General features: G+C 38.9%; 2 protein-coding genes across 4 annotated transcripts; one reads left to right on the plus strand and one right to left on the minus strand.

Annotated features, from left to right (window-relative positions):
* sox8a (SRY-box transcription factor 8a) lies at nt 1-18064 on the minus strand. 3 transcript variants are annotated; one of them, XM_047376975.1, is made up of 4 exons: nt 17733-18064; nt 2724-3401; nt 1726-1979; nt 1-1645 (listed from the first exon to the last, which is right to left on the minus strand). In XM_047376975.1, the coding sequence occupies exons 2-4, from the start codon at nt 3131-3133 to the stop codon at nt 903-905; spliced, it is 1407 nt and encodes a 468-aa protein (XP_047232931.1). In that variant the 5' UTR covers nt 3134-3401; nt 17733-18064; the 3' UTR covers nt 1-902. The 3 variants fall into 3 exon arrangements, with proteins under 3 accessions (XP_047232931.1, XP_047232934.1, XP_047232933.1); XM_047376978.1 differs by having other exon boundaries at nt 1729-1979; nt 17733-18063; XM_047376977.1 differs by lacking the exon at nt 17733-18064 and having other exon boundaries at nt 2724-3746.
* lmf1 (lipase maturation factor 1) lies at nt 4986-25489 on the plus strand. Its single transcript, XM_047376974.1, has 11 exons — nt 4986-5227; nt 6213-6522; nt 7378-7388; nt 9295-9443; nt 14596-14661; nt 18129-18296; nt 18404-18584; nt 19578-19731; nt 21111-21294; nt 21398-21510; nt 23602-25489. The coding sequence occupies exons 1-11, from the start codon at nt 5017-5019 to the stop codon at nt 23786-23788; spliced, it is 1734 nt and encodes a 577-aa protein (XP_047232930.1). The 5' UTR covers nt 4986-5016; the 3' UTR covers nt 23789-25489.
* The last annotated feature ends 721 nt before the right edge of the window (nt 25490-26210 follow it).

A 26210-nucleotide genomic window follows, 5' to 3' on the forward strand; every position in this document is an offset into this window, starting at 1 on the left:
AAAGCTTAAATCTTACATTTAATTTAATTGTACACTGTAAACTACTGAAAACCACTTATTTCCACATATTGTGGTTTTAAACCTTATTTGAACCAGTTGGCTCTTCTAAAATATGACAGAATACAACAGCCGATAAAACTATATAACTATTAGCTACCTCCTTCAGGGAGATAGTATGTATTAGAGTAACATCACCACATTTCCATTCCCAGTTGACAAAGCAGGTATGAAACAATCCTGGCAAACAGTCGAGTTATTGTCCAGTGGCAGGAAATGAAGATGCCTTCATTCCCTAAGAAGTCGAGTAAAAAGTAGCTAAAACTAGAAATGAACAAAATGACCAGCACCCATCTGTACCACATATAAAGCATCATCACAAACTGAAAATCCCATAAGAGGTCATAACTCAAGATAACTAGCATATGAATTTAATAGAATGAAGTGCATCCAGTTTATACCATAGAATCAAACCTGTCTTGACTGCCCATATTCTGACCAATTATCACTGCTCTGTTTCCACTAAGAGCTAGAGGAAGAGGGATAGTCTCAACATCTGGAGATCAGCTGCTGAAATTAAGAGAGACCATTACATTAGTTGAAAATAGGATTTACACAAATCATTTATTCTTCATCATAAATCATAATGTCTTTAACATATGGAAAGTTTTTCACTCAGCCAGTATTTCTTTAAGGTGGAGTACAGAACAGTTCGGAGAATTTCACTGATTTGCCCTCTCAAGAGGTCCAATTTAAAACACATTCCTAGGACCTTGTCTTAAGATTTCTTTTGCATGACAACAAACACTTAGTGATTAGCCAGTGATATTTTTCAAAGAACCTGGTAAAAATTTCGATAAATGTCAGAGTGCTGCAATTGAGGCTGTGACCAGACTTCAGTCCTGTCAAGGCCTGGAGAGTGTTGCATAGACAGGCTGCTCCCAGACAGAGGGAGGACTGTGTGGAGGTGGCGCCAAGGCCAGGCTGTTGATTAGTGGCGTGGCATACGACCTGTGGGAGGAGTGAAAGTATGGATACTGGTACAGGCTAGCAGAGTAACCTGAAAACGAGCTGTAGAAGCTGGCGTTCTGAAGGTCAGTATAGTCTGATGGATTAGGAGAAGATGTGGTGGAGGGGGGGGAGGAAGAGCAAACGCTTGAGTTAAGAGAGGTGTGCTGAGGTTGGTGTGAGGGTGGTGGAGGAGTAGAAGAGGAGGGCGAAGAGCTGTAATGGCCCGGGCTCATCTGCTCTGTTTTAATCTGAGGTTTTTGGCTGCTGTCCTCCTGTGGCACCTCTGTTGAAATCCCATCAGATGTTTTGAGTGAGAAGTTGATTATGCCGTCAGAGTGAGTTTGGGTGCTTTGGGGGACGTATGATCCAGATGGGCTGCTGGTTTCCATCTGGGTTAGAAGGGTTGTATTGTGGCTGTTCGGAGGCAGGTACTGGTCCAGCTCGTGCACATCAAAGCCTTCCATGGTACCGATGACATCTGTGCTGAGCTCTGAAATGTCCAAATTGCTGAAGTCGATGTTGCGGTGGGAATGAACAGCAGAGCTGCTGTCAACAGGTTGTTGGCCCTTGTGCTTGTTCTCCATGTACAGCTCAGTTTTAGGTGTGGTTGGAGGTGTTGGGGGACCATGAGGGTGTCCTAAAAATTAAGAAAACAACATTCAGTTTTTTTTCCACCTCACAAGAAAGATTGCAATTGTAGACGTTTTATGATCTTACCACCTGGCCTGTCTGGATGGTAATGTTTGGGCGCCCCTCCAACGCCACCCAGCCGGGCCAACCCAGCTTCCGTCTTATAAAAGCCCTGCTGCTGCTGCTGTTGGACCAGTCCAGGTCTTGGTTCCCCTTGGCCCGGTTTAGTACTTTTGCGTCTCCGAGGCTGGTACTTGTAGTTCGGATAGTCTCTCTTGTGTTGCAGTCTCAGCCTTTCAGCCTCCTCAACAAATGGCCGCCTTTCTGTTTGGGAGAGAAGCCTGGCAAATGCAGGAAGAAGTGAGTGAACAGGTAAATCTCACTTCAAAGTGGACTAAACATTACATCTTATCTAGAAAAGACAAAAACTGGTATTAGCGTTACAGATCATGTGTCCTCATTCCATTTAAATTACTTAAAGTCCTTTAACACGTGCTAGAAAAAATGCCAGTGTGAACAATGTTTTCTTAATTTCTATTAGGCATTGAGTAGTACCCCTCCCTCAGTTGTTGCTGTGCATTGCCAATTAGACGTCTGATTAAAAAGCTATAACACTATTCCCTCACTTAAAACAAACACCAAGGAGCAAGACCAATACCTCTGGCATGCAGTGAGCAGCACGTCTGTTGAGGAGCTGACTGCAGGCTCTACCAAAGAAGATAAACTAATAAACCAGCTAATATCAGCGTGCTAGACTTCTGTTACTCTATAAAAACAAAAAGTCATGATGTCGTGTGAAATAGGCACTTGCAAATTACTACTACGTTTTGCTTAAGTCTAAATGTGATTCCATCTTCCTCTTGCTACATGTGGATGTGCCCTTGGGCAAGGCAGGTAACCTCAAGCTGCCAACCAATCTACGTATCGTTGTATGAATGCGCGCTTGTACAACAGGGTGAATGTGACTCCACAGCGTACAGTTCAGCCCCATAGAAAGCTAATTTGTATTGTAAGCTAATTTCACCACTACTGTAAATGTTACCCTTCTTATGTTTTGCCATACGCCTGGAAAACCAGCCACTCACCGCCACAGCTTGCCCAGCGTTTTGCTCAGTTCAGCATTGTGCAGATGAGGATACTGGTCGGCCAGCTTCCTCCGCGCCGCCTGCGCCCATACCATGAAGGCGTTCATCGGCCTCTTTACGTGAGGTTTGCTCTTTAACCCCCTCTCCCCCTGACTCGGCATGGGCACCAGCGACCAATCGTAACCTTTCAGCACCTGCGACACCGCGTCCCTGATGCAGGCGGGGAACCGCTCGTCCTCCGGATAGCTCTCCGCTCCGCGCGTCATAGAGAGCGAACGGGCCGCTACCAGCGCATCAGATCCAGCAGGAGAGTTCACAGGTTCTTGGTCTAGTTCATGCCGAGGCGCGGAGCTGTCGCAGCTCTGTGGACTGCATGGATCCCCAGTCAGCGAGTTGTTCTCCTCGGCCATAGTTTTATTGGACTTATTGTAGCGTCACCAAAGTTCCCGAAGAGCTCTCCAAGTGCGTAAAGGCGCGCAGAGCTGACTGGACCTCCAGGAAAACGAATTAAGTTCCGTCACTGAAATAATCTGGTGCGGAGATTCCATTGCCTTTCACATTCTTCCCCAATGCCTGACAACTTTGACAAGCTCATCAAAACGTAAACTCTTTAAAACGCCGCGATCTCTCCACCCCTCGTTGGCTATTGGCCTGCATAAAACGTCGGGGACGTCCTTCCTGCACAAAATAAAAAGGAGGCAGATGAATTGGAAAATTCAATGTTTACCAAGGAATTCTTAGTTTCTGTGTTTTATCTTATTTAAATCGCGTTATAGGTTTGAAAACCGTTCGGACAAATATTTATATTTCTTTCACTTTTCTCTCTACTAGAGATTTAGTCTAACTTTACAATATTTACTTTTGGACATTTATGATTATCATAGCCTGTAAATATAGAGGTGTATGACTACTCTTTGGAGGCCCTAAAGTGCCCCTAGCAATAAAAAAAAAAAGACGCATTTAAATGTCATCAATAAATTCAAGCTGAAAACAAATACATAGACAGTATATGAGCTATATAATACTTTTTTCTTCCACTCAACTTTACTTTATTTGTTTTGATACATGACTCTGCAAACATCCAGCTTTTTTAGCAGTAAACCTTTGTGGCTTATTCTCCTTGAGACGGCTGTCAATGACTGTCTGCCGGAAAACTGTCAATGGTCTTCCACATGATTATGTTGACCATGGTCCTATCTAACATTCAAAGTTTTTAATCAGAATTTTGTGTTTTCATTAGCTTTATCCCATAATGACGAAAACTGACAAACATATGATTACGTGTATCTTATGGACACTTATTGATCAATCTCTTTCAAATGTGCCACATGGAAAATTAAAACACAACAAAAAGAAAAAACAAGATTATTTCAGCTTAGTTAGCAAGAAAGTATTTTGTAGTGTACTGCAGCAGCAAATGATCTGTACGTTAATATGGAGATGGTTATGAAATTGTTTTAACATATCTGGTTTGATCCACATTTACAGTTTTATTTTATATTTAATATGTCTAAATAACTAATGATTTGTGGCATTTCTTGGCACTTAGTATACTTCAAACCAGCTCTCTCTTTAAAAAACAACAACCTGCTATCTACCGTAATTAGGCTATATAAACCGGCCAATGTTTTTTTGTTTTTTTTTGTTTTGTGTGTTTTGTATTTTTCAATATCTGTTTCCTTCCATGTTGTCTACATATGACGTTTTTATTAGAGACTTTATTTAATAGTCATTGTCTGATTATAGGTCAGCTATAACATATAGCTGATGTTTTGTTATTCTATTCAATTTTTTATATTTCCTTATAATTCATTTATTTTTTGATGGTGTTATTGACCCAATACAGCAATGTCAGTTTTAGCCAAAGAATTTTAAGCTAAAGGTTTTCATCTCGTTCTTCAAAGACCTTTATAACTAATTTTTGAAAACTACTATCCAAAAAGGATGAACTGTCCAGGAACAAACAAACTACATTTTGATAAACATATGTTTATATGGTTTCTGTTAGTTTTCCTATTTTATTTAAGTTTTTTAATTTCTTTCTTATTCTTATTTACGTTAGTCAATATTTGTTTGGTTAGGTGACAAAACGAATATTTGATAGTAACAAAGTAGTAGTAGAATATTTGATAAATAATGATTCATTCATTAGATAATAATAATATTATTATTTTTCTATATCTTTGTGTCTTTTACTTATGTATATATTGTTAACTTCATAAAAAAAAATCGTATTATTATTATTTCTCACTTCCGCATATGTTTTTGTCACGTGACGGGGAGCCCCGTGAACATGGCGGCCAGCGCTGCAGCTGCAGAGAGCTCCGTGAGGAGGAGACGTGTGGACAGCAAGAGGACGGATACAGATTATGTTCCTGGCAGCTCAGAAGATGGAGAAACCATCAGCAAAGACTCAGAGAAAGAGAAGCACTTTGCGTTCTTACAACCCGGGACCTTTTGGCTCACTCGTATTGTGCTGCTGCGCTCAGTCGCCTTTATTTACTGTGAGTTTCTCTGGCTTCTACAGAACCGAACTGCATTCATGTTTCTCTTTTCCAACCATGCTAAACCTGCATAAAACTTCTTCAATTTGTTAGAACTACGAGCGATGTAGTTTTAAATCCAACTGTATTCGCGCCTCAATTAACAGCTGTCAGCATCTTATGTTGATATGAACACAGAACAGTGATTACTCTGCAGTGCAGCTCCAGGATAAAGGAGGAGTACTCTAGTCATGTTACCGCCGGTGCAGAGCTTGTTTAATATTGGCAGCAGGCAAGCGTGAGGGAAAGATGAGGAGCAAAGGACCATCTTCATGTTAAGAAAAGCATGAAGGAATTCTGCAGTAAGTACAATGATGGAGAGCAGAAGTCTGGAGCAAAGTTATTTTCTCTAAAGAATCCTCCTGTATGGTTGTTGGTTCTGTGCGTCTCTGTTGACCTGTGATGTCCAGGGTGTAACCTGCCTCTCGCCCAATGACCGCTGTAGATAAGCACCAGCTCCACCACGGCTCTGCGTGGATAGGCAGCTATAAACAATGGATGCATGGATCCTTCTTCTGATTATTTAGGTGTTAGAAAAATTATTTGTCTGAGGAGGAAAAGCTGAACGCTACATCTTAACCCTTATGAAAACCTGCAGTCAGTTCTCAGAAAGCAGGTGGGCCAACAGAGGCCAACAGACTGCAATCAACTCCAAACACTATAAGATAAGAATGGGTCACCATCAGTCAGGATTCGGCCCAGATGTTAATATCCAGCATGGCATAGAGAATTACAGAAATTATAAAGAAAGGTCTACAGAGTAAATATTGACTCTACATGTAAATTTAATGTTTTTGGATTTTGTTGTCACTAACAAAACCTTTGGAGAGATGGACTTTACATATGAAATAGTTCTGTACAGAATTTGCGACACTTCAAAGGTAAAATAAAACGAGCTGATAATCATTATGTTAACCTTCATTTCATGTTTCCTTTTTTATTCTAGTTGTGGCTTTTATGGTTGCTTACAACCAGAACAAACAGCTGATTGGCGAGAACGGCCTAATGCCCTGCAAGAGCTACCTCAATAGTGTCAAGCGTTACGTGGGAGGAAAGATCGGTCTGGCGGCCCTGGCCTACACACCTTCCGTCCTCTGGTTCCTGGACTGGAGCAGCATGGACACCAACCTAGATTGTATTGCCATGCTGGGGATGGCGTTGTCAGGGTTTGTCCTGGTGGCAGGAATGGCCAATATGGTGATCATGGTGACTCTGTGGGTGCTTTACCACTCCCTAGTCAATGTGGGACAGCTGTGGTGAGTGTATACGCAGGGCGGATCCTTTATCGGCTAAAAAAACAAATATTACTTTGTGGTCAAGACCTTTTGCAACTGAGAGTTTACCTTACTCTAAATAAGAGACTGGATCTTTGATTAAGTCTTTTAGGGTTAAACCATATAGAATTATTACTACCAGTGGTAGGTAAGCTCTGCCCTGGTGGCAACATGATTCTGGCCTGGGTAAACAATTCTTATTTGTCCTAAAAAAAATAGATTATTACTGCATTGAGTCCAAGTCAATTGCCAACATTTCTCATCAATATAAATGTTTCTGTAAATACACACTTCCCATTTCTATTCTAAAATATAACATGCTGTTTTTGAAAAACGTCCTGTGTAGAGTTCCTTTTATTATATTTAATGAATGATAAAGATATCGCCATTGACTTTGAAAAGCTGTGGTGGTATGTTTTATAAATCCTCTTTGTTAAGATTTTTATGGATTACTTGATCTACGGTAAACCATTTAAAATGTCATGTGCTTCAGTGACATATAGCAGCAAAACTACAGAAGACATTCAAGTAATTCTGATGCTGCAATTTTGTTTTAACTAATCAGGTGTATAACATGTCTGTGTGGTGGAGAATTGAAAGAAAGATCGATCAAAGACAATATTATACAAAATAAAAATGCAGTTTTGATTATGAATGGCATTTTAGCCTAAAGTTCCTACCAAAATGTCAAGGCAAACCTAATCTGTAAATTATGTATCCAGCATGCCATGGCCTCTTATAAAATACATGTAGTTATTTCCAGCTTTGTTAGAATTTTAGACATTTTTGTAAAAGTAGATTCAATCTGATGGTCTTGTGTCCTTCTTTTCTTTCTAGGTATTCCTTTGGTAAGTGAACATCATATTAATTCCACCAGGGCCTTCTTTATTCTCCTTGTCCAGAGGAAGAGGTGGATTGGAAGGGAGGTCTTGATATAATTTTGACTTTCTTTTCTCAGATTTACCATCACCTATGCACCTTTATGGCACAAATGAGCATCCATAAAAACCTGCTTTTGAAACGTTACATATTAATATTTGTTTAATGCATTTATATATATGTCTTACTACTTCATATTTTCTCAAACCTACCAAATAGTCAGTCATATATAGAAGTTTAACCCTTTAACTGTCAGTTTAATCATTTAAATTCGGAAATAAATTTGGATTATTTATTGCAAAACTTATATGATTGTATTCCAGTTAAGAAAATATAGATGGAAGGGGCTTTGGAGTGGATTAGAGTCTTGGATATGTAAAAGATTGCATATCCAACAACTGAGACAAACAGAGCGGGGTTTTGAACCAACAACCACCTGGTTACAGGATAAACTCCTACCACTGAATCCACAGTCGCCAATCATACATTGAATAAGTATTTGATGTATGATTTAAAAGCAGCTTTTAAAATGTGGTATTTTTGAGGTGAAAGAATTTAGAGGATCCAAAATGGATCACTCGGCCATAAAACACATGTCAAAAAAATAGACATTAGATTTCAAAAATTTGCTAGAAAGAACATTTTGCAAAAAAATAAGAATTACACTAAGAGCTAAACTCACCCGAAGGGGCATAGGGGTTAAATCATTATATTTATACACACTAACTGCAATTGAAAACTTATCTCAATCAGAGATTAATATTTCTGTGTTTCAGTGAATTTGTAGTGGTGTTCAGCATTGTTACACCCAATTACAAAATTAAAAACATATTTAGTAGTTTATTTGTTTATACTTTGTTATACCTACGTTGCTACACAATGCAGATTCTGTATCTGCACTGAAAAAGAATCATCTTGGCATGCTGTGTGCTTGACGTGGCTTCAACTAATTAAAACATTTATAAAATGACGCAGTGAAAGTTACGTACTCCGTTCTGATGCAGTGAATTTTATACACTCATACAAGAGGGGGGCGCATCATAAGCGCTACACATATATCATAAATATGATGGGTCTGAATGTTTTACAAATTGCGCTTCCTTTCTTAGCATTTAGACTCACGTAAAATATGCTTTTGATACAGGAACACAAATGGCAACAAATGTAAACAGTGAGACACAAACAGTCGAGTCTTGAATTTAATGTTAAATATAGCAACAACAAAAATCCATCTAAAAGTATTGATGATAATGACATTCACCAATTCCACCATCTTTAGCATTTAACTTAGTTTTTTGCCTAGAGATAGTAAAATTAGAGTTTATGTAGGTCTCCATAATTCCAAATCTGATTTTGTACCAATTAAATAAAAGAGTTCACAATATTTCATGCTAATGATTTCATTTTAAAATGCTAAACTGAGAACGCTATACTTACTAAGGCTCAGCTCATTGCCCGTGTGAGTAAGTCATGTTGTTTCAGATAACCAGGTCCCTCCATGATAGAACGTGTTCATCCTTCTTAAATTCTTAAATTCTTGGTGGAAAATTACTCCAACCTTTTTTTTCTTCTGTATTCAGTAGAGTTGAAAAAACCAGAACACTATGGCCACTTATTAGGTAGGAGTGGAAACCAGTGAGTCAGCTGCTATGGTGCAGCTGAACCAAAAAAATAACAAACATGAACATGTTTGCATAGGTAGATCTGCTTTCTGTCCTAAATTAAAGACAAAGAACGACTTCAGTATAAAAATAAATATCACAGAACGACACTGGTAAATTTCTACGTCGCCTGCATTAATAATGTGACATCACAGTCGGTGCTGGGCAGCATTGTTTACTCTGTGTTACTTTATAAATGTTCTTGTGTGTGCAGGCTGGGAGAGCCAGCTGTTGGAGACAGGCTTTCTGGCTATTTTCCTGTGTCCACTGTGGACTCTGTCCCAGATTCCCCGCAGCTGTCCTCCCTCCCTCATCTGCATCTGGACCTTCAGGTGGCTAATTGTTCGCATCATGCTGGGAGCTGTAAGTAAAATCACAGAGACGGGAGGACCAGAAAATTGTGAGGCACTTAATGAAAAAATGCTATTTCACGGATTAGGGAAAAAATATATATTAATTGAATTCGTTTTTAAGCAATACTGTGCTAAGTAAAAGGAATGCTTTTTCACATTTTCTGAAGTTAGAACCACCAAACTCAATGTAGGTTTTATGATAGACCAGCACAAGGTACTGTACAATTGTGAAGTAGAAGGAAAATTATACCAAATTTGTACAAACAGAAATCTGGAAGGTGTGGATAGCATATGTATATCAGCCAACCTGTGGGTAATTTCATATCAGGTTAAACACAGCTTTTCTGTGACAATATTAGTGAACAAAAAGCAGGGTTAGATTATAAACCTAAATCCCAAAACCTTCAACATCTTACAAAGCTCTGTTCATCTATAAATGAAAAGAGGATAGATTAACTGTAAACCTACCCCAAAAAACCTGCTTCTGTAATTGCATCGAAAACATTTTGACTCAGGAATCCCGAACACTCCTGTTAGTAAAGAAAGTTTTTTAAAACCTTGCATCATTTTCCTACCATTTCAGTACTCTCCATTCCTTTGCGTTCATTGATCCCACAGAACTGAAGTTTGTGGTTGTTTAGGGTTATTTCAAAGCAAACAGTAAATTGGTGGAATATTTTCAATCAGATTTCAATTAGTTCTGTTACAAAAGCATAACAAATGCAGGAATCCAGTTTGAGGAAATAAAATCAGCGCAGTTCCCTGGTTTATTCTGGTGTTTGCCCTCCTAATTTTAAACTGATGCTTTTGAACCGCTGTCCTGCTGCTCTTTGGTAAAGCCAAACCAAATGTATGATTAACCCAGCACACCTCATTGTTTGTCAGGTTTCATGGTGAATTTTAGAGCACAGACATGGGATTTATAGGACAGTCACCACAGGCTGAGTGGAACTCCTCCCAGCAGGAGCACGGAGAAAACTCTTACACAGAGGGGAGCTAACTCTCCTCCAGATCACTGTAATACAGTGATCTGGAGGATCACTGTTGAGACAGATCAACACAAATAGTTTGTATTTGTGAAGTGTAAACAAAAAGTAGCCAGGATTTCAAAACTTCTGAAAGGCATGGCGTGCATTTGTAAGCAGCTGCCTTTACACCCATAAATCTGTTGCAAACAATTACTCTTCATAAATCACGTTCCATGTTGGGGGCTCAGCTAACATAGAGAAGAAGGGCTTCTGGTCATATAAGAGCAACATGAAACTTTGTGGCCTGCATGCAGAATGCTACGTGCGGTGGAAAACTAACACTTTACATCACCCTCAAGATGGATACCGTCTCCACCGTGACGCATAGTGGTGACGGCATCATGGTGTTGGGATGCTTTTCTTCTGCAAGGTGCTGATGAGATGATGAATGGAGCTATAAAAAGGGCAACCCTGAAAGAAAACAGCCTTAAACATACACTCAGAGCTGCACAGGAAACATTTACATCAAAGCATAAGTTAGAGTGGCCCAGTTAAAGTTCCGACCCAAATCCAAGTGAGACTCTGTGGGAAGACATGGAAAATGCTCTTCACAGACGACTAGCTGCTGTAACTGCAGTGTAAGGTGCTTCAACAAAGCATTGAGGGACTGAATATAAATGCACGTCGCCCTTCTCAGATTTTTATTTATTAAACATTTTGAAAACCGTGTCATCTTTTCCTTCTACTCTACAATTTTCCTTCTACTGCACAGTTATCCACTACTTTGTGTTGGTCACATACAATCATAATAAAATACATTGATCTTTGTGGTTATGATAGGGCAATGCAAAAAAGTTCAAGGGATAGTGCTGTATAAAATATGATTACATTCTTTAAACCCAAATGAGTCTCGTTTTTAATATAACGGTAACTTATGTAACATGTCACATTTCTCTTTAAGAGGTCCACAGTTAAAACTGCGCACACTTAACAATAGAGACTTTCTTGCATATATGTCAGACTTAAATCAATGGTTTCATCTTCACTGTGCACAATGTAATATTCACAGAATATAATGGGGTAAGGATCATTTTGATAGTTTTATTATAAACTAAATGCTGTATGTTGGTACAAGCAGAACTCCAACTAGCCTAACCCTTTGCCTGTTGTTTAGAGTTTAAAGGCTGTAGTTTACATCATATCATGCATGTGGTTCCTCTGAAGAGGGGGCTTGCGTACTGAAAACTGGTCTCGTTGGAAGGTGGCACAATCCTTTTTATGACACGTCTTGAAAATCCTCTCATGATGCCTCATGATAGTGTCACAGGATCACAGATGAGATAATTGCATTAGTGGCATCTCCACACCAGTCTCAAGACTTTTGGACCCTCTAACATGTTTTCTGCCAAAATCGCCCTGTCTTTAGCTTTATCCATCGTCCCATCGACTTCGACCACCTTTCCGGTCCCTTTACAGTATGATGTTCTCACCACTATGTTTCACTGGTGTTTCAGGTCAACGTCCAGTGATAGTTTTCTGTCAAAGTATCATTTATTGAGCATGTCTAATAACTCCTCTTATTGTTCCTTGTTTGTGTCATCTCCTGACATTTGAGATTAATGGAGGATTGACCAACCTACCAGTGTATTTTCTTATATTGTTTACAAAGCTGATGACATGTAACTTTTTCCCTTATGTTTATCATTAGAGGACATCTGTGCAGGCTTAAGTTTGCAGCTATCTCTCTACCTGGCGTTCTTCACACTCTAGATAGACCGAGCTGTTTGCTAAATCTGGTTGTTACTGATGATGTTTCTGCATCTCATGACTGAATTGGATAAACAGCAGAGTATTCAGCCTCACCACCTCCTCGGCCAAGCTCCTAATCAGAGAGAGATGTTCTGGTTTTTCCTAAATTAAATTAAACAGGTTAGCAGGCGCTTTACTCTGCATTCCATGCCAGCCACATGACGGGCTGATGTGTCAATATTGACAGTCTCGTGTTTTGGATAAGACGTTATTTTTCTAGCTGTGTGGATGGAAAACAGCCACACAAGTGAAGACACATTTTTCTGCATTTAATGTGAATGAAATGACTTCACATCTGTGATCAGCTTTATTGCAGATATTAGATCAGCTACATGTCTACAAACAACTGTCAGATCAGATTTGATCTATCAGAGAATCCTTTTATCATCAGAGAAATAAAAAGGTCCTTCATCTAATGGTGGGATTCATGCCTCTTCCTACTGATGTGGCTACAAATCACATTTCTGTGGTGACAACATTGTGTCATATTGGTGGGAACTAACTAAAGCATGGCGTTTTGTCTGGTAGTAATCTCAGGGAAGTTTTGAATAAAACGTCATTCTGAACATCATATTTTTTTTTTTTTTTTAGATTAGATGTTTGGGGCCAGACAGTCAGTACATTGTTGGTCCAACTTTGAGTTCAAGATTTTTCCAAAAACGATTTTCACTATCTGTGGCTTTTATGGAGATAACCAACATTAATTGTTTGGTTTTGTTATGGTGCCATTTTGGCCCTGTTTTTGTTTGTTGGCATTATTTCTTTTATCTACTTTCGTGCTCTTATTCTGTCTGATGCCAAATTATTGCCTTTAGTTCTTCAATCTGATTACAAGTGTCTGTCATATTTTCTCACTTTACGAACACAAACTTGGTATTTGATTGGGATTTTATATATAAGATCCATACAAAATAATGTAAATTGTTAAGTGGAAGGAATAGGAGTTAGTACTGAGTACTAAGTTAGTCCTTTGAAGCACCAGCTGTCACTTTAATTACAGCTACAAGTCTTTTGGGCTGTATCGCTAAGAAGCTTTAGACATGCAGGGACTGAAATGTTTGCCCATTCTTCTTTGCAAAATAGCTCAAGCTTAGTCAGACTGGATGGATGGAGAGTAGTTGTGAATCTCAGTGTTAAAAATTTATAACACATTCTTATGTGGACTTAAATCTGGACTTTGACTGGGCCATTCTGACACATGTTCTAATATGCTTTTATCTAAATCATTCCATTGTAGCTGTATGCTTAGAGGGGTTGCACGACAGGAAGATGAACCGCTGCCCCAATCTCAAGGTTTTTGCAACCTCCAACAGGTTTTCTTCCATTTTCCCATCATATCTGACCACCTTCGCTGTTGCTAGTGAAGAAAAGCACACCCACAGCATGATGTGAGAGAGAGTTAAAGTAGTTGATTGACTCCATCTTGCAGTCGATCTTCGAGCCACCACCATGCTTGACTGCAGACACTGTGTTCTTTTCAGTGTATACTTCATCTGTCCTCCTCTAGACACACCACTGATCCACTGACCTGAAAAGTTTGGATTCTTTGTAGTAGTGGTGTTCGTCTTGGAGCTCATCCATGGAGCTTTTCAGCGTAATGGAGCTTCAACTGTGGAAACTAAAACCTTCATTGAAGTCTTGCTGCAGGTCCTTTATATCAGTCGAGGGTGTTTTAGCACCTGCTTCTTCATGAATGCGGTGGCAGCCGTTGATAGCTTCTTCTTTCTCCCACCAGGTGGCGTAACCGCTGTTCCTTCATCTTTAAACTGGCAAACCATGCTCCCAGCTCAATCTCGGGGAACATTCAGGGCCTTTGCTATCTTTTTCCTTGTTCGTGTTGGGCAATGAGTTTATCTCTGAAATTGTTGGGCAATTCTTGAACCATTCTCTTTGCTTAGCCATTTTTCTCACATGCAATGAAACATAACCATGAACATTGCATGTATTTAAGGCATTGTGTCTCAACCTGATGCAACTAATGAAACCTTTGATTGGTCGCATGAGGGGTGCCTGAGAGCACACTCGATTTGCATGTGTGTTTTTATAAAGATTTCTGTTGAGGAGGTTGAATCATTTTGTGACTGCAGGTGTCATTGAAAGAGCAATTTGGTGTTGAATTTGGATAAAGTCCTCATAACATAATTTTATATAACTATTTAAACTGTTCTTTAATTTGTGCATATCAAATTAATTTACTTTATTTGCCAGTACCTCTTATTAGCATTGAGGGTTAAAAAATATAAATTGCAACTGTAACTTTAGACTTTAAGTGACAACCATCTACTATCTATTTGATTTCTCCTGTTTTTCCTTTCTTCTCTCTTTTTGCTGTTAGGTTAAAAGACAACAAAGACATTGTGTCAAGCGTTTTCTTTCTTTGTTCAGGGCCTCATTAAAATCAGAGGAGACAGGTGCTGGAGAGACCTGACCTGCATGGACTACCACTATGAGGTGAGTCTTTATGTATTGGCCTTCATTCCATTAAGTCATTGCACTGTACTGTATATAATATGGTGATTGGTCCTGAATCAATGCTTTTACTAATTAAAATAATTAAATCAATCATGTTTTAAATCGTATTTTTTGTCCCTTTCGTGTTTAAATTGGTTATTGTCTAAAGTGCAAAAAAAAGACCTAAAATCTTCTCAGAGGCTAACTAACCACGGTTGTAGCTCTGAGCCACACTTATCTTCTTAACACAAAAGCCTTAGAGGGAGGAACAGTGCCTTCTGTAATTATTACACACAGGCTCCAGTCTAAACACATGACTGGAGAAAATATATATATGACTAAAGTGATGTTATCACCTGCAACATTATGGAAGATTGTTACTTTACTGAATGGGTTAATTAGATGAATTGCATCTGAATTAAAACACCCAGGCCTCTTTGTTCTTAGTTTGTGTCTTTATTTACTATCAGGTATGATAATGTTTTTCAGTTCCAGCTACTGGGGAGCACACATTTTCATGCAATCTGTCAGCCGGTGACACAAGATCACTTAAATTGTGTTCAAATTAGGAATTTTAAATGCTTTAAAATGAAATCTCATTGTTGGACAAAACCATGCAGATCAAGTTAAAACGAACCTGACCTTGCTTAGCTTTTGAAAGTAGTCTAAATTTTCTATAAATAAATAAAAAAATATTTATTAAAAATGTATTTATTTTTAAAAAGTTTGTATAATGATAGATCTGGTTTTATCAGAAGTAATTAACTTTGAGCCTAAATAAGTGTGATTGAACAAAATGTCAGCATTCCAGAAGAGTTTCGGTGAACAGACGTACTAAAAGTTTTTTTTGTCTTTATTTTTTTAAACATAAATAAATGAGTCAGCAGCCTGTTGGGATTATGATGATTGATTAATTAATATTTATCAATAATTATAATTGAAAATCATAATTTGACCAAATTCATTTCTTAACCAAAAATCCTTATTTATGAATCGAAATCAGAGATGTCCTCTGGGATTGTAATTGTGGCTCAAAGCCCTTGATAATTACAATTAGTAAATACTAATAATAATAATTGATAACTATTACCAGAGATGTCACTGTCTAATCAACCATTTCTGCTGAAACGTGGGGAACTTTGACCTTATGTTGACTGACAAATCACTCTTGGACAAAATAAACACAAACACCTTCTCTTTATCTATGTGACATTTATTAAATCAACATTCCTGATACAATTCGCTATTCCGAAGCGAATTGTATCGGGGGGGGGGGGCCCGAGGCCCCCTCTGTGGTGTGGACAGCACAACACCAAGGCCCCCTCAGACACCTTAAAGCAACACCGCTAGAATCCACAATTCATAACCCACAGATGACAACTTCACTGGTTCCATCCCCCACACTCCATCAACCACTCACGCCACTCAGCCTGAGTTGAGCCGTTCAACACCCCAGGTCATCATGTATGGTGGTCAGTGCTCGCTTAGGAGGAGCTGGCCTCTAAAAATTCTGCTCTATCAGTTCATACCTAACCCAAACCATAGCTCATTTTATACCCTAATCCTAAACCTAACATCTGTCCCGAGAACGGAATTTGGTAACGTAAGGACCAGGAAAAAGTCCTCACTTTTTCAAACTGTCCTCACTTTGCGATAAAAATACGAAAAATGGTTCTCACTTAGCAGCAAATACAAGAACACACACAGACACACACACAAACACACACAGACATTCTAAGAACGGAAGGCCATGGCGCCAGTTGACGCCATGTTAACGCCTCTGACACACTGCTCCCTTTCAGTCCTGCAGAGAGACTGCAGGTTAACCTCCTGTCCTGACTCTCAGGGGACCGTGGCGATGCATTGCAGGACAGTTGGCACTTTGTTCATTCAGGTTGGTGTGTCGTAGCACAGCATTTAGCGGGCCATGTGGGGTGCTTTGTTTGACTGAGATTTAGGTGCCCCACTTGTTAATTAATTCCAATTTTCATTCAGAAATACAATAAAAGTATTGATCTGTTTGACAGCTGCCTTATTTTTTTCCTTTACTCAACCTATTTTGTGCTATATTTATTTTTCCCCGCTTAACCCGGGTCTGTTTACCTGTTCAGCCATTACACAGTTTTCATGGACAAACATGGTGCAGCACTGAGAAACCTCTGAGTGTTTTCCTGTATGTAGGTGCGGCCACCTTCATTTAAATAAAGTTCCATTTTTATTTAGTCTTGGAAATGTTCCCCTCAGGGTGTGGTGCAGAAATTACTCCCCCGACTGACTCTGAGACGAGTGCCAATGTAAAGCAGAGTAAACTTCCATTCTGAGCTTTAGGAGCCCTCACAAATTAAAAATGTTTTCTGTCAACTTTCTATTGGACATGCACCGATCAGGGAGTCTTTTGCCGATTTCTCATCATTGATTTTGTAAAGCTCTGACCAATATCAGTCATTTTTTTATTAAACAACAAGAACTGGATGAATGTATATTTGTCATTACATTGAAATGTTAGTAAAATGAGACATAGATTTTCTAAAAGTTACAGAGCCATGTCTGAATGCCTCAAAAAAAATCTCTTGGAACAGTAAAATCCTCCTAGTTATGACACAGGAATATTTGAGCTAATAAACCCCAACTAATATGACTTACACGCTCTACACAAGACACATTATAGCTCACACAATTTACCTTTTTATTATCGTTATTATAAAACAGCCTTAACCTGCCTTTTTGTGAATAATCAGTAATTATTTATACTAGGACCAGAGGTGACGTCTCTCTGTGTGTGTGTGTGTGTGTGTGTGTGTGTGTGTGTATGTGTGTGTGTGTGTGTGTGTGTGTGTGTGTGTGTGTGTGTGTGTGTGTGTGTGCGCGCGCGTGTGTGTGTGTGTGAGAGAGAGAGAGCAGTCTGTGTTACATAGCTGTGCAGCAAAACAGAATTTCTCTATTATTCTCAAAGACAAAATGATTAGTCAGCATTTTAAACTGTCTTTATCATCCTTTATTAGTATTTAGCATAGTTAGCATTGCTAACCTTAAACCTCTGAGTATTCCCTGTGTGGTCAGTAGATCCTTACCGTTGTTGAGATATTCCAAGACACTGCAAATATTTTTTCATCCAGCTTGTTCTGTGACAGATAGAATTGGACTCTTCAGAATGATTAAAAAGAGGGACTTTGGCTTCTGGTATTTGCTTAAGTCTTCTTTCCTAGCAGCCTGGATGAACAGCTGAACAGTGTTGTCAGCGTGAGCAATTAGCTATGGTGCATTCACTGATTTGATAAAAGATCGGATTTTTTGTTTTCTCCTTGCTGATCACCAGTTAGGGTCAGTCAAGTGTAAAATTTGTAGATTCTGGTTACCAGCTATTTCTTGGTTCATAGAAACTTTTTCATTTTAAATGGAAAGAAAACTAGATAAGAAAATATATATATATAGATATATATCTGCACATCACTGTTGTTTACCTCCAGACCCAGCCAGTGCCAAACCCCATGTCCTACTACATGCACCACTTTCCGTGGTGGTTCCATCGCTTCGAGACGCTGTCCAACCACTTCATCGAGCTCATCGCTCCCTTCTTCACCTTCCTAGGACGGCGGATGTGTATGGTGAACGGAGCGATCCAGATCCTTTTTCAGGTCGCTTGCTGAAAGACTAACAAAACATCAAACAAAATTTTCCTAGGTATATTTAACAGGATGTTATGTGGCTATTGTTTTCATTGTCACTCTCGTCTGGCCTGCAGGTGGTCTTGATCATCAGCGGGAACCTCAGTTTTCTCAACTGGCTGACCATTGTCCCCAGTTTGGCCTGCTTTGACGACGCATCACTGAGCTTTCTGTTTCGCTGCGGCTCAGGAGCTAAAGAAGCTGTGTTGGAGATCCAGAAGGAGGAGGCAACTGGACAAGCCCCCAAACCCACAAAAGGTGTTTTCAAACTTCTTTTTTGTTTCTCGCTCCAGGTACTTTTTCTGTAAAAATAGATAATTAAATAGTACAAAAATATAGCACCACTACCTCTGGTAAAAACCCATCCAATCTGCTTCATGCTTTTGAAATGGTATAAGAGAAGAATAGGGGCTGTCCTATTAGCCAAAGGGGGTTGCACAAGGTATTAATGCAAAGGAGCAAATCAATGTTACACTGGTGATTATTGTTTGAAAAAAAGTTACTTTTTAACACAGGATTTTTTTTTTCCCGTGAATAAATGTCCCTAAATTAAAGGTTGCATATATCAAAAATCTTCAGCGTGACATTTTTTTACTGCAGTAAATAATTATTTTCAGGATTTTTACACACTTTCAAGGATGCCAATAAGCATAAGTAGTTACATTCCAATCGTATGTCTAACCATAAGGTGCAAAATGGATCTGGATTATTTCTAATAGATGCCAGAGGAGAGAAAGTTCTGGAAATAAAAGGGATCAGCACTTAAAAAGCTGAATACTGGACATATTGGACCATTTGGAGTCTTTACGTTATCCAGTTAAAAATATGCTCCATACCTTTGGTGGGACCATGTTTTCATCACTCGAACAGACCCAGAGAGTGATTTTTGGTGGAGAAAATAACTGTTTTTTGTGGATATTATATAGCTGTATTCAGTAGTATCACGGGTCGGTGGGAAAGATCAGGCACAGACTTGGCCACCGCTTTCAAATACCCACCGTCCTCTGATGTAACAGATTAAACATTCTCTTCTGATGATTGTTAATGGGATCACACACTTCCACAGTGAGATTTAGCGCCCCTAATAACACTGACTGTGACATCCTGCCAGGCTGTTAAGATTTAGATCACATGACAATAAATATATCCGGTTTCCTTTGAAAGACTCCACGTCATTCCCAGAAAATCCCACAAGACCGAAATGAGACACATTATGGATTTTCATAATTCATTCTTGTGTGCGTGTGTTAGGTACGCTGATACGCCGGGTGGTGAACATTTCTTTGGGTGTTCTCATTGGCTGCCTGAGCATCCCAGTGGTGATGAACCTGCTGAGTCCCCGGCAGGTGATGAACACTTCCTTCGACCCCCTGCGCATCGTCAACACCTACGGGGCATTTGGCAGGTACAGTTAGAAGGTTTTTAGTAGGAAATGAAGCTGTTGTGGTACAAAGTTCTGGCATAATGTTGACCACTCTTTTCTTGTTGAATTGGTAGAGTTTCTTTTAATTCTTTCCTGCCATTGTTTCGATTTTTAGCTTCAGTCCACATGTTTTAAGACAGCCATTCCAGAAGCTTAATGTTATCCTGCTTTATTTATTTAAAACCTCTCTTGACGTGTCCTTGGGATCATTGTTCTGTTGGAACATCCAAATGTGTCCAAGTTTTAATCATCTGACCTGTACTGTCCCCTCAGATGAAAGATAATTGGTTATAATATTAAGGAACAAGCACTGAGCTATTTGACCACGATTACAATTTAAACTGTATGTCTGACTAGAATTCGATAAATGGATTTGTATAATTTCCAAATAAGTCAAGCTGAGGTTTTTAAACCGGTGCCACACTAAGTGTCAAGCCTGGAGGAGGGAGCATCGTGCTAAGGGTCTCCTCTTCGCTTTCAATGGTACTGGTAAATTGCAAACATTGAATGGGATAAAGAAGAAAGAGAACCTTCACATTTTCCTCAAATTAACAACTAGATGGTTAAAACTCAGCTAAACACACATCCAAACCTCCTTTGGAACATTAAGCTCTTCAATTGTTACTTGTTTGTGGTATTATATTTGCAGCCTGACATCAAACCTATTGACTATGTTTAAAAGTTGGGTCTTTGGAGGGAAACCAACAGATTTAAATGAACTCTACAATTACTGGTAGCAGTAGGTGTCTGTATTATGCCCGAGGCTTACTGATGGCATGTGGTAAACGAATGGTTTGTGACAGAAATGTGTTCAAACTTTAATGGGGGTGTATGTATTTAATGTGTATGACTGAGCCTGGATAATTTAGAGACAACCTCAAATAATTTCAACTGAAATGAATTAATTTTGTTGTATTATTATGCCACGCTGTTAAAAGTTCAGTTTGAATAATTCATGAAAGGTCCAAGAGTATTATGATGTACATGTTCATGATGAGTATATGCAAACTTCTGAGCAGTATTATAAAAAAGATTTTCAGCTGGAATATTGTGTCAGGTTTCCTTTGTTGGTGTGAGATGTGCCTTCAGCTTGATCTGGTTAGAATGGGGGTAAATCACTGCTTCTTCTCTGTTAAATGCAAAAAATCAGTACCATGAACCTTAAGAATTCAGTTATTTGCCTTGGTCTTTTGTAATTTCATGAAGAAATGCTAATGATTCAGAAACAAGAAAACAATACATGAACAACCCATCTTTAGAATATTAATCTCTTATGAAAATGTAATGAGGCATGCTTTATTTAACAGCTAAACTGAGTGAAAACCAGTCTTTATGTCATTGAAACTTCCTCCTTCGAGCAGCATCACCAAAGAGCGGACCGAGGTGATCTTCCAGGGAACTCTGAGCCCAGATCCCAAAAACCCTGAGACGGTTTGGGAGGAGTACCAGTTCAAGTGTAAGCCAGGAGACGTCTACCAGCAACCCTGCCTCATATCACCCTACCACTACCGGCTGGACTGGCTCATGTGGTTTGCTGCCTTCCAGGTGTGAGAATGTAACGTCAACTTATCTGCATCTTCTACCTTTCATTAATTCTATTTGTATTGCTCTTCTCTACTGACACTGGAGTATCTTTGTGTTTGCACAGACCTATGAGCAGAGTGAGTGGATCATCCACATTGCAGGACGCCTGCTAGCCAATGACAGCATGGTCCTCTCATTGCTGGATTACAACCCCTTCCAAGGCAGAGACCCCCCCAGGTAAACACAGATGAGCATCACCAGGGTGCTTGTATTGTCCACTTCAAAATTCACAGTGTAACTACCTCTTCTGAGCATAGCACTTTCTGCCTTAGGGCTCCCCCTGGTGAAACAAATAATAAATGACATCTACAATTATTTTAAAAACATTTGTTTTTCTTTCATTCTAATAAAATATCTGGTAATTATTGTTTTTTCCCGAAGAAAAAAGTGATGGCCAACTAATTAAGGTGTAAGAGTTAAGTGAATTGCTCTGCTACAGAAGACCATGACTTTTTTCTCAGAATTCTAACTTGGAAGCAACTGGGAGCAACCAGCTTCAGTTACAGAGTAATGAGTTGTACAGGAGGACAAATAACTTTTTAGAGGAAAATGTCGGATTTAAGTGACATTTGATATGGCTGAGGGGTCCCCGAAGATGCCATTTCATTAATGGCAGAGCATCTTAGTAAAGCGAAACATTTCCTGAATTATAAAGCACTACACATTCTCTACTGTTCCCAGATTTTGCCATATCTGAATTACTGTGTAGAAGTTTGGGATAACACCTTTAGGACTTCACTCTCATCCTTATACACGCTCCAGAAAAGAGCCATTAGGATGGTTCAGAAGGCCTGTTATCACAATCACACTAATCCATTTTTTATTAACACCTGCCTGCTAAAATTCCCAGATCTGGTAGAATTTCAAACAGCACAGTTAATATATAAAGCCAGAAATAAACAGCTACCTGATAACATACAAAACCATTATGTTAAGAGAGAGGGCAGGTAAAATAGCAGGGAAAATCTTGATTTTAAATCTATACATGCTCGAACAAATATGAAACGAATGTGCATTTCATTCGGTGATATGAAGGTCTGGAACAAACTCAGCTAAGTCCAAGCATGATGCTAGTTTAAAAAAAAAAAAAAGCTCAAACTGAATATCTTAAAAAGATATGAGATAAAAGAAGGGCGGTGAACACTAATGGGTACCTCAACCAGAGCGGGTGTGTGCATAACATACACACATATACAATAGTCCTGGTCCTGTGTTGCTGTGGGTCCATATAAATTTATGTGTACATATGTTGGTAAAGATGTGAATATCTGTATGTGTAAATGTAGGGTTATATATATATTTTTTATTTCTTTGTATACACACACACATTATATATAAATATATGTATATATACAATATACTGTTTGAGTTCACACTGAGGTTCTTGTATGTATTTGTCTGAAATAAATTCTTCATTCATTCATCTTCGGGGGCACGTAAAAAGTCACTCAAATCCGACATGTTGCTGCAGAAAGTTAGCTGTCCTCCTGCACAACTCACATCTCGGTCATTGAAGATGGTTGCTCCCAGTTGCCTCCAGGTGCCCATCTGAGAAAAAGGCCTGCAATTTTGAGACTCAGTTATAACTGTTCTATATTGCAGGAGGGTAAACATGGACTACAGTTAATTGCAGACGTATTCATACCCCTTGAACGTTTTCCCATTTAATCACTTAACATTCACAAACCAGTGTATTTTATTTGGATGTTATTTGATTAACCAACACAAAGTAGCACTTAGTTGTGAAGTGGAAGGAAAGGATACATGGTTTCTAAATTATTAATAAATAAAAAACTTTTGTATTCAGCCCCCTTAACTATGACACCTCTAAATAGAATCCACTGCAACTATTGACCTACGGAAGTGACCAAACTGGTAATAGAGTCAGTCTGTGTGTGATTTTCATCTCAGTGTGATCTTTATGATGATGGTGGCAGCATCATGCTGTGGGAATGCCTTTGTTAAGCAGGAATGGGAAAGCTGGGTAAAGTTGATGGAAAGATTTTGGAAACCATGTATGCTCTTCATTCCACTTCCCAGATATGCACTACTTGGTGTTGGATTGTCATGTAGAATTCAAATACAATACTTTGAAGTATGATTACTGCTAGCGGTCTGAATACTGCTGCAAGGGACTGCTGGTCATTTCCATGTGTGGGAATTATTCTTGGTTGCTCCACTGCAATATTTAAAAGCATAAAAAGATCTGTGACTGCCAGTATTTGCATCATGTGAGTTCTATGTGCTTCTGCTTTGTCTTTCTGTCAGATGGGTTCGAGGAGAACACTTCAGGTATAAGTTTACGCAGCCGGGCAGTGCAAGCACAGCACAGGGCAAGTGGTGGCTGAGAAAACGCATTGGAGCCTACTTCCCTGCTGTAGACCTGGAAGGACTCAGGGGCTACTTCCAGTCCAGGAACTGGCCTCACCCACATATTCCACCAAGTAGGAGCTGAAGTCAGACTGCACAATCAGGAGGACATGAGTTGTTTGAAAGAGGTCATTTCAAAGCAGTTTCAGCTGTTTGGAGCCAAGGCTACACTATCTGCAGATGACATAAAATTTGTCAAAAACTTCTTGATAAAACCTTTCCTAATACAAAACACCAGTAAAATGATTCCCAAACAATGTGAAGGTTTTTAAGCTTTCAGTTTAAAATGTTTATGGACTTTCTCTGAAAACATCCTGACGACACACCTGAAAGCAAACATACAAACAGGTTGAAAATTAAAACAAGAAAATTCCACCATGACAGCTCCTAACTGGTTTCATTTTCTCAAGAAGTCTATTGGGCTTCCTTCCTACATTTTTTAAACTAGCTTTATTAAACAGGACTTTGGGAAGTGTTTGAACGACATAAGCATGGTACAGTAACTGGGACTGCATTATAGTGTCAAAACAGGCTCAGTTTTATTGGATCACATGCGTAAAAAGCTAAAAAGATTGTCAAAGTTTTCTTTGTCATGAAATTTTGGAAGCTTAATATTTTTTTCTTTAAAAACTATAACATACACATGAAAATGATTTACCTTTAGTCGAAGAGTCTGGAAGAAATCTAACCAGCAGAGGCAAACTTGCTTGAAATCATTGTCTTCTTGTGTTAGCAATAGTTACCCTTTAAGAAAAGAATACGGCCATCAACGCTTTGCATCCAAATGACCTCACATTTAAGGCAACTGCTGCGAAGTTCAGATGAGTTACCTGCAGTGCAGAGCTTGGTCAGCAGAAGAGTGGAATCAAAACATCTTGCAAGAATATTTTCCAGCATGATGGAGCACAATTTCACACTGCAAATGGGAAAAGGTAATGGCCAGGAAGCTTCCCAGATCATAATTACTCATAGAACTTATTGTCACTTTCCGAAACAAAGCAGGTTAACAAAAAGAAGCCAACAAACTTAATAAACCGAGCTCTGATAAGACAAAAATGAACCATTATCAGTCAGGATTTGGTCCATAAACTGCAGCATGTAAAATTGCTTTAAAAAATTAGCACTGTAAATGTTTACAAAAGTTGAAGAATTTACAAATAAAAACCTTAAGATTTATAAAATGTTTTAACCATTCCTCAATAATCTGCAGAGATGTGCAAAAAGTCTAAAAAGCCACAAAACATTAAGCCATGGCTACGGGTTGCAGTACAATAAAAGACCTGGAGATGGTGCTGTTACTCCAAACTCCAAAACAGTGTCCCACATCTTAATGACTGATGGCAGCAGTAACATGAATGTATCATGGCATTCCTCTTTAGACCCAAATGTTTTCTTCCGTTTTGGTAACACCTACAAACAAACAGTGTAAGACAACAATAATTTTCTATAATTCTGGCTGGCTATTCAACCACTTTTCTTATTATAAATGTTAGAGTTCATTGAATGTGTTGGTTTTCTGGAATATCTACAGCCCAGCTGTAAGCCACCAAAGATATTTGGTTATAATTTTCAGGGTCAACTCAAGAACCACCAAGCATTTAAAACTCTGTTCTGAAAACCGGCCTTATCTGACTACTGTTTGACACGAAATGAAGGAAATGAAAGGGAAACGCTTACAGTGCTGGCCACATTTATTGGCTTCTTGATCAAAAGGTGTGTAAAAAGCCTTAAGTTCATCTTTTATTGCAGTAGCATAATCTCACAATAAAATCTTTTTAAAAATCAATTGTTTAATTTGAGTATATTTGTTCAGTTGGGGAAAAAAACTCCCTTTTTAAAGAATAATTGTTTTTAAGAAAACTCACTTGTGGTACTGCTGTTGCCACTTCTGCTCCTAATGCTTTGTACAATCCCCTTTTTGCCAATAGGACAGCACTTAGGGTTCTCCCATAATATTTCACAAGGTTATAGCATACGGAGAGAGAGATCTTTGACCATTTTCTCTTCACACAGTCTCTTCTGATAATCTTTCTCTTATGCTCACATCTCTTCAGGCAACAGGTTTTGATGGCAGTGGAAGAAAGTTGGTTTTGTGTCTGGTGAACCCTTCCTGTGCTGTTTTGACCATGTGTTTTAGATCATTATCCTGCTAAAGCACCAGATGATGACCAGTTTTCGGTTTTCTGTTGGCAACCATCAAATTTTAATTTAAAACGTCCTGCAATTGCAAAGATTTCATAATGCAATGCAGGCTAACAATGTTTCCAGGATCTTTAAAAGAGAAACAGACCCACATCATTACAGATCCTCCTCTAATGTTTACCTCGTACTTCCTGAATTTGCAATTATAGAAAAAAATGTGGTTTTGTTGTCTAACAGATTCTAAATTAAGTAGGAACTGTTCATTTGAATATATCCATCCATCCATCCATTGTCTATACCCTCTGGTCCTTGAAGGGTCAGGGCAGAGCAGGTGGCTATCTCCTGCTGTCATTAGGCAGGAAGCA

The sequence above is a fragment of the Girardinichthys multiradiatus genome, chromosome 10 (assembly GCF_021462225.1).
Source record: "Girardinichthys multiradiatus isolate DD_20200921_A chromosome 10, DD_fGirMul_XY1, whole genome shotgun sequence".
Lineage (NCBI taxonomy): Eukaryota > Metazoa > Chordata > Actinopteri > Cyprinodontiformes > Goodeidae > Girardinichthys > Girardinichthys multiradiatus.